Source organism: Atractosteus spatula, chromosome 15 (genome assembly GCF_055471065.1).
Source record: "Atractosteus spatula isolate fAtrSpa1 chromosome 15, fAtrSpa1.hap1, whole genome shotgun sequence".
Taxonomy (NCBI): Eukaryota; Metazoa; Chordata; class Actinopteri; order Semionotiformes; family Lepisosteidae; genus Atractosteus; species Atractosteus spatula.
The window spans coordinates 10823735-10840096 of record NC_142720.1 but is presented as its reverse complement, the minus strand read 5'-3'; the positions used below and the strand labels follow the sequence as shown (position 1 = coordinate 10840096).

At 35.8% G+C, this 16362-nt stretch overlaps 1 protein-coding gene across 2 annotated transcripts in view; it reads right to left on the bottom strand.

Moving 5' to 3' along the window:
• macrod2 (mono-ADP ribosylhydrolase 2) overlaps positions 1 to 16362 on the bottom strand; it is a 605869-nt gene that overhangs the window by 456661 nt on the left and 132846 nt on the right. For both annotated transcript variants that reach the window (XM_088933999.1, XM_088934000.1), the window contains exon 4: positions 6004 to 6033. In XM_088933999.1, the coding sequence (XP_088790125.1) occupies positions 6004 to 6033 (30 nt within the window). The remainder of the gene's footprint in view (positions 1 to 6003; positions 6034 to 16362) is intronic.

Genomic DNA, 16362 nt, shown 5'->3' with positions numbered 1-16362 from the left:
AGCTCACTGTACGTAAGGAAAAATAATATTCTCTGAACGTTCTTGAGAAATTAGCTGTACCTACAACCTACAAGCTGTAACCTCAACAGGCAATTTCTAAATCAGAACGGCTCTGCAGCTTGGTAAGTGAGAAAACTGCATAATAAACTCAGGCCTCTGCTGAACCTGCAGCGTTCTATACTAATATATTTGCACATTTCTGTGACCCCCAAAACCTAGCAGTTAGTTCATTTTAATAAGTTTGCAACCATCTTGTCTCAAAGAGTTATTATGCGTTTCTAGTCCATCATGACATCACCCAAGTTAAAACTGAAATAATAAACAGGGGAAATAATAATTACACAGAAAAAAGGACAGACAACCCATATCCTGTTTTATATCACAATTTAAAAAAACAACTCAAGATGAAAGCGAGGAATGTGTAAGCAGAAAGTTCATGCTTTCACATAGATGGATACATCAACTATATCCCCACTGCCTTGGGAAAAACACTTAAATCTGAGGGCTTTCTTTTAACAGCAGATCAAACAAATGTAGTAAGAACACTGTATACAAATTTATGAGCTCTGAATCCAAGTTGGAGATAGAAATGGAATGAAAAAACAGTGCTTGTTGTAGTGATGAGAAAACTGCTCAGAAAATTGACTTCATTAAAAAAAAAGTGGTTCAGCTGTGCCAGTGTTCTTCAGATTAGACTTCAAAAGTTGAGATCAAAGCTGTTTTAGTACAAACAGGTAAGATCTAAGAAGGAGGATTTTCTAGTACCACAGTCTTTCCATATGCAAGTTTTAATGAAAGAATGCAGTTATAAGAGCAAAACGTACATATAAATAGCCTTTATCATGGATTAGTGTCGGAGATCAAAACGTCTTTCAATGAAGCGGGTGAACTGGCTTTTGAACATTTGCTTACGGAAATTGAAAACCTTCCTGCACTAAATGTGATCAGGATTTTTTTTTCTTCTGGGGTCTAGTAAGACACATAATGGTGACCTCTCAGACAGTGATTAGGAGGTTGATGGGAGGTGATCTGACAGCGACTGGGGCATAAAAACAGTACAGCAGATAAACCAACAAAGCATGAGGTGGGGAAAGTGCTGTGATTGGTGCTCCTACTAGAACAGTCATGGCCTCCGTTCTTCTAAATAAATAAGCATGAGGAAATTACAAGATGCACCTTGTCACTGATAACACCAGGCTACAGTAGACCACTTACAATACTGGTAACCTGGATGACACAGATCTTAAACCTAGATCTTAAAACAACAAGATACAAAGGTTCAAAGAAAAAGAATGGTTTTTGAGCCTCATCCTAAAAGTTATTGTTTTATAATCAAACTGCAGCTATCATCTTGATGCAGTCCCTGAAAACAGAGGTTAAGAACATAAGCTCAGCTGCAAATGAAGGAAAGCCAAACAAAGTGAGATTGAGCACCCTTTTTCATTTCATTGTTCATGGTAGACTCACTTTTAAAAGGTAATTTCATAGCAGCAAGCAAACGAGTAAATAAAGGTGTATGGAAAAAAAATAGCAACTCTGCTTATAATGGCCATATGATAGTACTGAAGTGTGAGTATTTCAGATGAAATTCTAAGTAAATATATGTGGCTGATTTTAAAAAGTAACCTATTAGATTTACTCTGAATTGCATAACTTAGCAATTCACATAAATCTGAGTGTCACTTGGGTAAAAGTGAAGATGTCTACCATTGGAAAATAGCCTCAATATCTGCTTGGGAAAAGAAGTGAATTGGTTTAAATACTCTGCAGGAGTAATTGCAAAATGATTTTGTTTTTTTTAAGAAGCAAAAATATTTCCTATGCCTCACTGAAGCATCATTTAAATTTCATCTGGGAACAGTGAAAATGTCAAGGGCAAATTCTACGACCTTAAAGCAGAAAATATTTTCTTTTATGTAAACACTTGCGAATTCCAAATAACTGATTTTATGAAGAGGATCCTCTTGGTGAAACCTTTTGTGCTAGGTCAGGACAATGTTTACTCTGCAGCAGAAAAACATTTAATTTATATTTTCTAATGAAGGCTATGAGATTGGTCAAAAACAATATGACCTATTATCCAAAACATGACACGAATTGCTTGTTAATGAAGTTTAACCTTTCACGTTTTTACCCATGACGTAAAAACCATGATGAATGTCTGTATTGCATATTTTATATAACTAGACTATGTTGTAAGATTAGTTTATGTACAAATTTTAAATGTATAAAGTATTCCATGGGTTGTATATGAGGATCAAGCCCAGCCTTTCCTACTAAGTAGTAGATTTTCCAAAACCCTTTGTTGAAGTCTATGAAACTTAAGTTTTGCAAGCACTGAAATCCTGAATTTTGAATCTTTCAATGGATATTTTGCTAAAACAAAACTCACACTAAAACAGAACACACTAAATCACAGTTTTGCATAATTTGTAACAACATATGAACTGAAGGCCAAACTGTGGCATCCCCCCTCTCTGGATGTCTATTTCAAAAGCATTGTCCCCCATCAGCAGGAATACAAATTCATGCTCCTCAATAAAGTAAAATCCTCAATGGTTTAAAATTTGTATAAACTGCCAAATTATGGTAATTAAGACACTGACTGACTCAATTAAGTCATCAAGAGTTTGTGTGAAATGATGACAATGTGCAAGTATCATTACATTAAAATAATGCAGTGTTGCTCTTCCAATGGTACAGCCCATGGCTTGTTTATCACACTGAGCCTACTAATTGTATAAGGTGCCTGTTGCAGCAAACTTCTACAATGCAGGGAACTACAAAAGCCACTATCTGAGCAGCTGTAGTGTAGGAAGTTCAAGCCAGATAAGAGAACAAGCAATTTTGCTGCAGTAAATCACCAGGACACAACCCCAGGCCAGGAGAGCCAGAAGATTTCCAGTTTTCTTTTCACTTTAAACCGTAATTATCTAATTGAACTCATTATTTTCTTTATTGGATAAGCTCAAATATGTCTTGTTCTTAAGAAAGTGGATATTTAGACAGACCTATGAAATCTGGTGGACAACAACACCCCTTGAGAACTGGAGCCGGCTCACCTGGAATTAATTCATGCGAACAGAGGAGACAGAGCCTATCCCATTACTCGCAAAGAAGTAAATAAAATCAGCCAGTTTAATCAGCTGATCTATGGACGGCTATTTCCCCCTGACACTACCTTCTATCCTACTTACATGAAATAGTAACAGTGTGGAGAAAAAAGATAATTCAGAGATGAAAACAAAAGGAAAAACAAATCAGACTAAAACAACAGACACATAATATAAATGGGATTTATGAAATTGACAGGGTTTGTTGAAAGAAGGAATTCTGAATAAACTCCATTCTGTAATTTGGACATTTGTTTAACATGGGCAGTATAATTAGGTACAAGACTGCAATAAGCTGTTACAGGATGCAATCAAGGCAGCCAATGGACTTCTGCCTTATTAAAAGAATGCAGTGATGCCTCTGCTCTGAGATTTATTGTAACCTAGTGATGTGCAGCATATTTTCTATGCTCCATGGTTTAGTTTCTGAGTTCAAATGGAACACAAACCAACACTAAGGGCATGAGGGAAAAGGCTGACATAAGCAGACTAGTTTGCAGTAGCAAGAAAAACTCTCTGATCAGGATAGGATTCAATTTCTTCACTATGGGAGATTACCACTTATTGAAAGCAAGGAAAGGAAAATGGAAAAAGGACTCAAGGTTAAAGAAAAAAAGACGAGTAAAATTTACCTATTAATTTGCATAGAATATTAATATAAAATCAACACAATGCCACACTGAGCAAAAGCAGATTTAGGAAATGATAGAGGTCCTGTTTCTGGATGAGAAAATTGGTATCTTGTTATCTCCCAAGACCTTCCTTTAGTGCTGACAGCTAGAATCCCTCACCACCCAACTGGAAGGCTATTTTCTCAGAGCTGAAAATCTTTTTGAGTCTGATACACAAGGCAGAAATCCTTTTCCAATGGTAACTTTTTCCCAAGTTCAAACTACACATCTCTCTGGGAAGAAAAATATACTATTCAAGCTATGTGATAATATTGTAATAATACTGCATGCAAAACTGCAAAATAACTTTTTCTGCAACAAGAAATAAAGCATAACACTGTGTGACTTTAATGAATGTCTGAAAACCGCAGAGGGTATCACAGAACAACAAAACAACTGTGCTTTACGGAACACCATTTGAGTGAAAGTTAGCTGTTTGTGATGTGATAATTAACCACCAAAACCAGAAAAACTTTAAAAAGAAGGATACTCTTGTGGCAAATTTTGATGATCTTTCCTTTATAGTACAATAACACAGGAGTAGATGTTCACTCAGGAAATGAAACTCTTTTGATCTATGAGACTGCTATTAATGAGATAACTTTTAACACACTTTTAAGCTTAATAATAGTTTCAAAAAAAAACTATTCATCACACCTGTTTCACTGCAAATTTGAAATAGGAGTGTAGACTTTTTCCCTCCAGCATATAAAGAGTATGAAACGAAGAGCTCGATCTAATTGCCACCACACTCATTCAAACTAATCTCATGAATAACAGAAAATAATGGATCATCATCTGCTCATATTGTACCTTACTTCATTTTATTGTACAAAATGGATTTTCTTTGCATGCAGGTAAAAGACATAACATAATAAACAAATCACTTAACATACAATGAACCCCATAACAAATAATAGAAATACAAGCATGATGAGAAAGAAAAAGTATATGAAGCAAAATATACAGTCAATTGTCCAAATTAACCAGGTTAAAACCTGTGGGAATAAAGTTAGATCTATTGCATTTGAATCTGGGTAATTTAAATCAACGCCCAAATGGAAAGAATTCAAAATCAAAACAGCACTAATAAATTGGAAAATAACTGAAAAAAGCTAAATATAGACAAAAAAAGACTTTAAAGCACATAAAAAAAAGCTTAAACAGCTAATCATTTTTTTTTCAAATGTTTTCTTTTGAGAATTCGGCAAGAAGAAAAAATGTCTTCAGCATAATACAAAACTTAAGAGATACAAAAAATACAGTAAACAAAGGTTTTAATAAATCAAATTACATAGCAGGTACTGAAAAACTTGCGTCTAAGAGCATAGAAGTTTTATTTCTGGAATCAGAGTTTTTTTTGGGCTAGGCTGATGACCTTTGACCTTAATCAAAGTCTTTTGATTTAAAGAGATTATATGGGGTGTCTCTTCTTTCAAAGATAAAAATCAAGACCACAGTATCCACCAATACAATAGGTAAAGTTCTGAAGACTTGACCAAGCATCAAATCAGATAAAAAGCACTTGGAGTAGAGTGATTACATATGGATAGTATTTCAGCCTTACGTGTAGAACTGTTAATTGTCTGACAGGACTGTGAGACAAGGCGTACAGATGGTCTGGCTAGGGACTATAATCTTGACTGTCACATTGTGAAAAGCAAGGAAGAAAAAAAATATTTAAAAAATGGTTCTACCATTTTGGGCTTATTTGATTCTCAATTGTATATCTGGATCAATCTTCTCTCTCTAATTGGGTTAATTTAGTTCTCTTTCCAAGGGATGATTACTTTGATTATGTCACATTGCGAGAAATTACAGAGTAGCAGTTCCTAGAATAGGAAACAGTGCAATGTTCCATTTTTTACTGTTAGATTTTGACTTAATGGTTCAGTTGTATAAGCTTTTTCTAATACTTTGAGAAAAAAAATACTCCCTGGCAGACCACTGAAATAATGGTAAAATCCAAAAAGGAGAACCTTGTGCTCTTTTAACTGTATCCGGTTAATGGCATTTAAAAGGTATTAAATTTATCATGAAGGTGATTATATCCTTTAAATTATTCAGCTGGAAGAAGATTAAAGGCAAAAGAGAAAGATATTCTTTCATTTAAGAACAGAAATGTACATATACATAGCAATAAAACATACAAACCCGAACTTTAAGGCAAGAAGCAAGAGAATAGAAGCGTGTGAAGAATGAAATAGCCAAGAACTCACCTCCTCCTCCTCCCAGGAGACTGGAGTTTGCTGTAGAAAACAAGAAAAAGAAACAATAAGCACTAATGAAGTTGTTCTTTGGTATCTTTCAGAACCCAACAAGGTATCTGAAGAAAAAAGGGTAAAAAAAAACCAAAACTCGAGAACTAGTGTTACAGGCTGTGTATCAACAACGGAGAAATGACAGGCAGTCATTGTGATTTACACAGGAACCCAATTTTCACTTATACTACATGAAAGCCTAATTAACTACAAACTTGCAGAGAGTTTACATAGATCACAAAAAGATCAGTAAGAGCTAGTGTTGCAGGCATAAACAATACCAGGCACAGCTGGGGTAGCTGCCACTCAATTTCTCATTTCTTAGTAAATTTATAATTTTCAATTTTAATTTTGGAAAACAAATTAATGAAAATTTTAAGTGATAAACTCATTTAAGTTTCCTTTTAAATAATAATCAGAAATCCATGTGCAAAGCAATTGTAGATGTTTCATTGGTTTTATGGATAACCTAAATAGATAAGAAAAACAGATTATTGTACTCTTCTTTCCCCCATAAAGCAATGGTTCACATGCATATTTATTTTTAAATTTTTAAATATTTGATTTAGAAAGTGCCTTTGATGGCTTTGGGAAATCAAAGCCACAGCCTCCTGTAAACATTTTGTCCTTCTCATTATTTGCTTAAATTAAAGCCTCCTTTACAGGTCACAGCTTAAAGTGAGTTCGCTCGTTTTCACTTCAGGAATTACTCCACAGAGGGATTTTAATTATTTGAAAAAATCATTCTAAGGACATTTCCCAGCCAGGTCCTTCATTATCACTATGTAATAAAACTTCGAGTTGACGAGGAAGAAAAAACATTAAATGACACCAATATTTCAAATGCGACTGAAACACATATAGTGTCTGTGCATTTCTAACATACTGTCAGATTATAAACTTGAATTGACCTCTGAAGCATTTCAAATTAGGAATAACTGAATGTTATGTACTCATCTCAAAGTTTTGTTTTGTTTTTTAACAGCGGGAAGGCTTTCAATATTTTATTTTGAATGGTAATGAGGCAGTTGCATTGTGCTGGCTTATGCTGTCACATTCGAATAAAATTGTTGGTGTTTTTTCCCCATACACTAATGATTCAACATCATCATTCTGAATTTAGTAATGAGACTAAAAGCACAATATCTTCCAAACACTAGTATCTATTTAAAACACACGTCCAACCTTTTTTCTCCAAAACAAGACTCTTCAATTTTGTGTTTTTAAAACCTCATTCTCTAGTAATGATGAAAATGGAAGACTAAAAACTTGCTCTGGATGACATTCAAAATCTACACGTTACAGCCTCATCAATAATAGTATAGATTACTCAAAGAAAAAAAACAGGTGCGTTGTAAATTTACAAAGAAATCTTAATTCAAAAGGAATGCATCTGACAGAAAATTAACCTAAATACACAAACACACTTAGGAGGTGCCTAGCTAACCGTAATGACTGTAGTTTTTACAAAACATTTATTAACTCTATTATGTTGTTAAATGTATGGAGTCTTCTGCCTTTTTTTTCCTCCATAGCAAAAACTAGCCCTATTGCACTATAACCTGTCAACAATTGTGTATTTTAACTGTGATACAAATCCACACGAGTTTCTAAAGGTTGGTGAACTTCCGAAACATGCAGTTAATACAATATTATGAAATCCAAAAATGTATAGACTATTCCGAAAATTCCATTTCAAATACTGAAATAACTTATTTTCTGGTTTAATCTTACCACCAAACTACTATGTTCAGTTCATTAAAAGGAAACAAGATAGCAAAGATTTGCTTTTAAGGAGCAGATTCATTCCATGCTGAAAGGAAAAGAAACACAATGTTTTCACTGTGGAGCTTCCTCAGAACACAGTGTTTCCTATCTTTTTCTTTCAGCATGGAATGAACTTTTACCTGTTCCTTTGCAGCCTACGCATACTGACGCAGCTCCCTACGTGAACCTCTTCAAGATGTGCTTTTGCCTTTCTTCACTACATGTAATCAGCCTTTTGAAATGCTCCTATCAAAGAAATGTATGCTATATAAAAGGGACCAAAAGAATCAATATCTTCAGGTATAACAAAGAAAGTTTTGGATTTGCTTTTTTTATCAAAATAAAATTTTAGAAGTTTAAAACTACTGTGATAGGCTGTGCAGAAATCAAGCATTCAGAACCAGAAAAGGAAAACCTTGTCATTTTAATTAAATTAATAAATGTCATCCCATTTCTAAGTACTTTAAACAGCCATGTTCAATAACCTGACATTGTAGAAATATAGTTTTAAAACAGCTAATTAGTTCCTGGATAATCACCAACAAAGGCACTGAATAAAATCCATTCTACAGCACTGTCGTGTCTTAAAAGCTACATGTTTGCTTTTTTATTGTTTAGTGTACTGCTCACCAGGATATAAACTGTCCAAATCTTCCACATACAGATGCTCCCACACTGCTTTGGCATGACTATAGTGGAGAAGAATGTAAAGGGAATTGGTACAACTAATCTCAGTAGGGATTTCGCTAAGTGTCAGCTGTGAAGAAAATGGCGAGCAACTTTTTGTTTGTCTCCCGATTATTTTTTTTCTTTATAGCATGTGTCACTTCTGTGTTCTTTTATATTTTGAAGCTCATCGAGCCATCTGTATGTACAAAATGGCTGTTACCTACACAGCGGTAAAGGAGATGCAGTACCAGAAAACGGGTGTTATTTCTGAACAAAATATAAAACTAGGCAACAAATTGTGGCAGCAGTGGAAAACATATTTAAGTAGATCTTTCTTATCAACACTACGAAACCCCAGTGGAATAAACCAGATGAAACAGACTTCCATCTTTTATCATGACCAATGCATTGCTCTGGAACTCAATCATATGGAATAGTGACGGACCTACTGGGGTTTGTAGCTCACCCCTACACAACAACCTCAGCTCAAGGAAATCATGCTACACAAACCAAGATGGAAGTGGGCTGCAAATACTTCAGACTCTTATGGAACATGCACCACATCCTGTTCAAACATTATTTAGTGGGTGTTCCCAATATTTTGGCCTGTGAACGTGCATTTATTTAGTGTTTAATGTGATTCACATCCGGTAAGAGTTATGTCTGAAGGAATGAGAACAATCAGATGTGTCTTTCATGCTCAGTCAGCTCCCTTTTCTTCAGGGATTCTACAGACAAAAAATGCTTCTAAGCTCCCAAAACAGAAAACAAGATACACTTAAACAAAACATGTCTCTATAACAATTTTAAAGTGGAATATAAACGTTATTCCAAACAAATCCTGGTTTCAAAATAGTTTTGGCATCCGCCCAGATGTTTGTGAATGCAGTTATCAGTGCCTTGTGATTCATCTACAACATATCTAATTTTCCATCAATATATACAGATATGAAGACTGGTATATGGACTATAAAAGACTAGTGACTATAAAGCAACAAGTAACAGGTTTATTCCATGCTGAAAAGAGAAGAAACACATTTCGGCTGTGGAGCTGTGACACCCAAAGAAGGCTCCACAGTTGTTTTCTTTCTTCTCTTTTCAGCATGGAATAAACCTATTACTTGTTCCTTTGCAGCCTACTCATGCTGACGCAGTTACCCACCTGAACTAGTCACATTAATGGAACCAGGAGAACACCACTAATGGCCACTACCTTTTAAGTAATTAAGCAGAACAGACTGAGGCAAATTTACCGTGGGTTATTTTTCCTATATGTTGTATACTATATGTTGTATATATCCTTCTGAGGAGTAACACTGCAAGCCAATAATCAGGATTAGAAATATAATTGTCAGGTTTCAATACAGCAATCTTCAAGAGCCATTATATACTATTTACATTAACCAATAAGCTTCTTAAACCACTTAAGGCAAGCCACTTAAATTGCATTCTGCAAGTTGCTTTCTCTTTGGTAACTAATCCATGTCTTTTACTGGTATTTCAGCTTGACTTTCAGCTTTCTTACAAACATAATATCTGTTTCTGTGTTGAACTGAAACACATTCAGCAACATTCCATTTTTGACAAAACTGACATTATGCTCAGCGAAGATATCTATCCTACAGTATTTGTTTGGAAAACAAAGAGGACATTTTAAGTCAACACCGAAAATAAATATGTAGTGCACTGTATGTAGTTTAACATTTTCCACCAAATACACATTTACTCTGTGGGGTTATCATAGTCTTACATACAACTCCACGGCATTTCTAAAAAGGCTCATCTGCTTTTTCCCTGAGGTTAAAATGAATCACAGACTTTAAAAAAAATTAAACAGCCAACCACTGAAGAACTTAAAACAGTTTTCAGTGGGTTTTTTTTTTTTATTTGTACCACATTAAAAATACATGTCATTCTGACACACATAGCCATGTCCAATAAGTCATGCACACTTCTTGTTTTTTATTGTGAATTAAGTCCACTGGGAAATGTCTGCGCAGATTGCAAAGACCATAAATGCTGCACTGTCAAAACCTATACAGCTCTACAGTGTCATATCTCACAAAGTGGGCAGCTGGTGCTATAGTACAGCACCAATAAAAATCCAGGTCAAAAGAACCATTTTAAAAAATATTTTCACTGCTTGTCCTACATTCACTGTGCTATGAAGAGGGAGCAAAGTTGACTACTTATAACCAATCACATGTGTCCCATGGCACTATATTACTTAACTAGTATACACAGTCCATCACACAACATAGTGCCAAGAGAGTGCTCCACTACAAGTACAGTAGAAAGCTAAACTACTCTCCTATACAAGTGTACTGTACAAACCACAGTCCAAATTCGCCATTCACATCATTAAATTGTTTCAAAGTTGTTGTTTTTTTTAGAAATAGCACAGCTCCTCAAGTGGTCTTAAAAGAGATATTTGAAAACATTCTGAAGAGATATGCTATTTAAAGTGTTTAAATGGACCGTTTGATGGGCTCTACTAATAGGAAAATAAAGCACTACTAAAAAATTAAGGATAGATTACAGGAAATCCAGCACTTTGGAAAGTATATCTTTATACTGTACATATCCATGAGCAGAATTTAAAGCAAAAAGAAATAAGACAATCACTTAGCAGAAAGCTAATCTAGTACTCAAAGTTAAGATAAATGGTATGCTTAACTAGTGCAGGTCTATATAAGGTAAATACCTGAAACAATTCTGTCATCCAAATAATTATAAATATCATTTTTACTATATGCTGTAGAAACATATGGAAAAATGCACATATAGGCCTTTAAAGAAATGTATCCATCTTTCTACAAACCCCCTCCCCACTACCATTTCAAAAAAACAAAACCAAACAATTGCAAATGTGGCCCAGTTTCAGACTGAAATACACACTATATCCAACCTTCCAATCAAAATTAATGAGCCATGCAGAAATTCACTTTCATCGTTTCATTTGAATACATTCTTTTTATCTAACAAGGTTACCTTGAGCCAGTTCAGTATAATTTTCACCCCAAGTATACAAAAATACTTGCTTATATATACTGCAACCTAAACACATACACATTAAAACAAGTATGAAAACTCCCTGTATTTTAAAGAACTGATTCTAAGGCAGCCATCTAAAAAATCTACATTGGTGAAGCATATATCTACTCCAAAATCTCTTGTACAATAACAGTAAAACATATGTTAAAAGAAAAGAACATCATTATCAGCAGGCAACTAAAATAATACTGCAACAATATTGTGCTGGTTTAGCGTCAAATTAAGAGTCACATTTACAGTGAAGCAATAAAAAATAGCAAGCTAGCAGTACTTAATAAATATGGTTTACTATCAGTGTGAAATTGATCAATTTTAAGTATACTCATTTTAGTTACAAATTCAATGCTTCAGGGAACTCTGACAAACTTGTCAAAAACTTTTAGTCAGCTTTAGATTCTGCTTCATTATTAAAAGCATCCTCTAGACAAAACAAAGATCTCTTTAATTATTGATGCAAGCCAATTCATGTCGTTTGCACACTAACCTGTGTTTTACAGAATGTGAGCATGTAAACAAGAAGCCCTTGCTTTATCAAATGAATTAACTTTATAATTTAATAAATTACATCTTAACAAAAGAGACTTTCAAAGTAAATTACAAATGTGAAATGTGAAAGAATACCTTTTTTGAACCCTAGACGATAAGGTACCGATTACTGTAGGGAACACTTTTACAGTGAAATAAATTGTATCATAAGCACTTCTCTGGTAGTTTATTTTGCATACTTTTAATTTCACTTGTTCTGCATTTCATAAGGCAAAGCTATATCCTGGAACAGATGGCACAGTGGTTAGCATTGCTACCTTGGTTCAATTCCGGACCTGGGCTGCTATCTGCTTACAGTTTGTATGTTTTCCTTCTGTTTGCGTCGGTTTCCTCCCACAGTCCAAAAACATACTGGCAGATTAACTAGCTTCTGGGAAAAGTGGTGCCAGTGTGCGTGTGTGTCTGTGTGTGCCCTGTGATGGACTGAAGTCCCAACTGGGGAGTGCAGTATCCTGCCTTACCCCTGTGACCCCGAATTGGAAGAAGCAGAATCTATGTCCCATTAGGAACATCAGAAATAATGTGGCGACCCATCATGCTCACTTAGTTAATAAGTTACTGATTGATCCAAGGATCTCATCAAGACATTTGCTGAAAGACTCAGCAGACCCATCTTTCACAACATTGCTTGGCACCTTGCTCCAGATTCCCAGATTCTCTTTGTATAAATACTGCTTCCTATGCATAGTGTTCAGCTGAAGAAATAAAGTTCCTCTTCCCAGATCCTTAAATCAGTGGTGAACCTGAAGTAGTCTGCTGTGTTATGTTAAATTGGAAAGAATTACATAAATCGTCTAGAACCTCCTCTGTCTAAATATTTTATTTTATTCATAACCCATGTTTAATAGATTTTACTCCACAAGGTTAAAAATCAATGAACCTTTGACAGCTGCCTTATTACATAACCTTTACGTTTCGCTCTTATAACACACCAACTCAAACTGCAAGAATGGGTTCCATCAAGGGGACATTTAAAACCTTCTGATTTAGATTTGGCAACCTTTGGCAACTTATGCAGAATATTACAAATAATGTGGACAACACTCTAAAGTGTTTAAACTTATTACATCACTTAAAATGGATGAAGTGCTACAGAATACTTTCTTCAATATTACATTGTAACTTATAACCGGAAATTTAATTTAAAATAATCAAATTTGGAAAAAAAAGTTGGCTTCTCTTATATATTAACATCTCAAACCGAGAAAAGGGTGGGCTACAACAATTCTTTGTGCAACAGAATGTGCTACATAGAGAGCAATCCTTAGTGTGAAATCTCAAACAGTTCAAAATTAAGAGTTTGGAAGATTTTCATCCCATCATTAAAGCTGTCTACTGTAAAAATGCATGGCTTAAATTGGAGTTTGGGATTTTAAAACTGCTTGTACTGTAGATCTGTGCATAGGGGTGGATGTGAGGATATGCTGAGAAGACTCTCCTTGACCAGATAGTCATGAATGACAAACAGTCCACTGTGGGACTAAGATCCTGCAGACTGCATGCGCTCGAGAAAATTCTCAGAGGTTCACTGCTCTGGGGTCAAGGTATTTTCTTTTTATGTACAATGTACCTTTAATGTTTTTTTGGCGATAACTGCATTATGAGCATTACTATTAATAAATGATGTAATGGGGGAAGATAGCTGTGGAGATGAGGCACTTCCTTTATTGCCATATTGCCCCCAGGAGTCCTGCTTTCATAAACACTGCCTGGATGAAGTTGCATGGCAAAGCAGGCAAATTATAGCAACATCTTTTTTTTTTAGTGATGTGACACCAGGTTCCATAAAGCAAGAGCTGACCTTTGTTTCTTCTACTGGGAGGCTGTCTTTTCTGCAATGTCCAACTACCCGTTTTCTTTTAAAAAGAAGAAGAGTGCACCATTACCACAAGAAAAATATGATTATTTTGTGCTGAATGCTGAAGGCATCGAGTCACCTATCAAACTTATTATATTAGGACGGATTTTATCGTGCTCACTTCACTTCAAGGTCACTCAACTGAAGTCTTTTCTGAATCCATTTTTCAAAACATTCATTCAAGACAACTTCAATATATATTAAGAAGGTATATGAAACAGAGGGAGATAGGTGGCAGTTTAAAAATGTACACTGTTTTCAATTCATAGCAGAATAAAAACCTGCATTTAGGAAAGATATTAACAAAGAAAGGGTTTTCAAACCCTTTATTCAACAAAAAAAAGCTGAAAACACCCAATTTCACTCCTTTTCATTCACATAATACACATAACATACAAAATGTATATCCTGTATATCATGGATGTATATTCAAGACATCATTCTACAACTTTCACATGTTAGTTAGGCAGCCTACAAACAAACTGTAAAAGCAAAAACTAAAATGTTTTTGTGGTTTTTCATTTGTTTTCCTTTTGGCTAATGTTTTCAATCAAAATGAAAACCTTGCATCACAAAGCTGCTTATTCCTGGTAAGAGTTACTGCACCCCATAGACCATCGAGGAAGCACTGGGCTGAAGGTTAGACTAAACCCAGCCAACTGGAAGGGTTCATGAGTTAACCTAGACAGTACCTCTTTGGGAAGTGGGAGGAAACCAGAGTACCTGGTAAATGAACGTGGAAAACTTGCAAAATCCACACTGAAGTGAAAAACCACTCCTTGCGTTTTGTGCTTTTTGTTGACAGCAATGAAACTTGTGATTAATTTTTGTTTTGTGCAGACTGATATTGCTGGCAGCCAGTGACATGTAAGACAATGATTGGGAAAGAGTGTGGGAATATACTGCAGTCTGTATCCTCATCAGACAACAATTGCTTGCAGAACCTGACAAAATGGCATCAAATTCAATTCATCCAAAAACTCAAACTAGCTAAGGCATTTGCAGTACAGTTAAATGACTCAACTGATACCGCTAAAGATGCACAAGTCCTCACGTTCGTGCATTTTGTTGACTATGCAACTTGTGAAGAATTTTTGTTTTGTAAAAAAAACAATCTGAATGCACAACAAGTTCTGAAAATTTTAAAGTGATTTACAGGTATTTCAGAGAAAAATACCATGGGCAAAATGTGTCATGATGTGTACACAAGAGCTATGAGCGGCCTAATAAGCAGCTTGCTTGCGCTCGTCAAAGATGCTGCACCTCATGTACTGCAGACGCACTGTATGTCACACCGGGATCCGTCACTACTAAAGAAATGAGACCTGACCTGGCTGAGGTTCTTGAAAGTGGTCAATTTAATCAAGAAGAGAGCCCTGCAGACACAGCTGTCTGCCTCTCTGTGCAAAGCCATGGGAACAGATCACACCAAGCTCCTTTTCCATTCCAAGGTCAGATGGCTCTCTCGTGCAGCAATGTCAATACAGGTATTTCAGTTATGAACAAACCTAACACACGTATGTAGGGCTGCAACAGATGCCGCTCAGCTGTATGACAAAATGGACAGTTTTCTAAAAAGAAGAAGGGGTGGAGAGAGCAAGCTGTGGAGGGAAATCTTTCCAGTTTTCATCAGTGGAGGAGTTGGATGATAGTGTGGCGCTCCCAGCCAAGGTGACAAGCACAATAACCGGACACTTGGAGACACTTGGACTTCAAGTACTTTTCAAAGGTCAAGTACCGGCGACAGGACAAAACATGGATACAATTTCCATTTAAGGAAAATGTATCAGAAGGCTCAAGCATGACAGCCCTTGAGGAGGACCAAGCAACTGAACCGTCCACAGACGGCATGAGCAGGAACATTTACGACTCAAGGCCCCTCACCCAGGTCTGGATTTGTTGCCAGACGGACTTCCCCCAGCTGAGCACAAAGGCATTGCAGAGCCTTTTGCCTTTGGCAACAACATATTTGTGTGAAAGTGGATTTTCTGCCCACAAACACTGTTCAGGACTCCAGGCAGAGAGTGATTAGAGGTTCTGTCTGCCATCCTCCTTCTCCCCAAGAACCGAAAAGCTGTGTGCCGCTCACCAGAGCTAGTCATCTCACTGAGGTATGTGTAATGAGTTCTATACTACTTCAAGTGATTTTTTTAATCACCTGCCTCAATATCATATTTATTAGAGGTTTGCATTGCATCAATAAATACTAAATACAATATGCAAAAAATAAAGTGACAAAAAACAAGTTAAAATCTAATGAGGTGGCCAGTCTGTCCTTCTATCCAGAGAGGGGTTTTTAGACTGGAAAAGGTTGAATTCCTCTGCGCTACTAGCAAAAGGTGCCTCTTCTTTTAGAATTCCAAGTAAAATTCTGCATTGTTTAATATTGCTGTAACGTTAATGTTATAACGTCTTGATTTCAC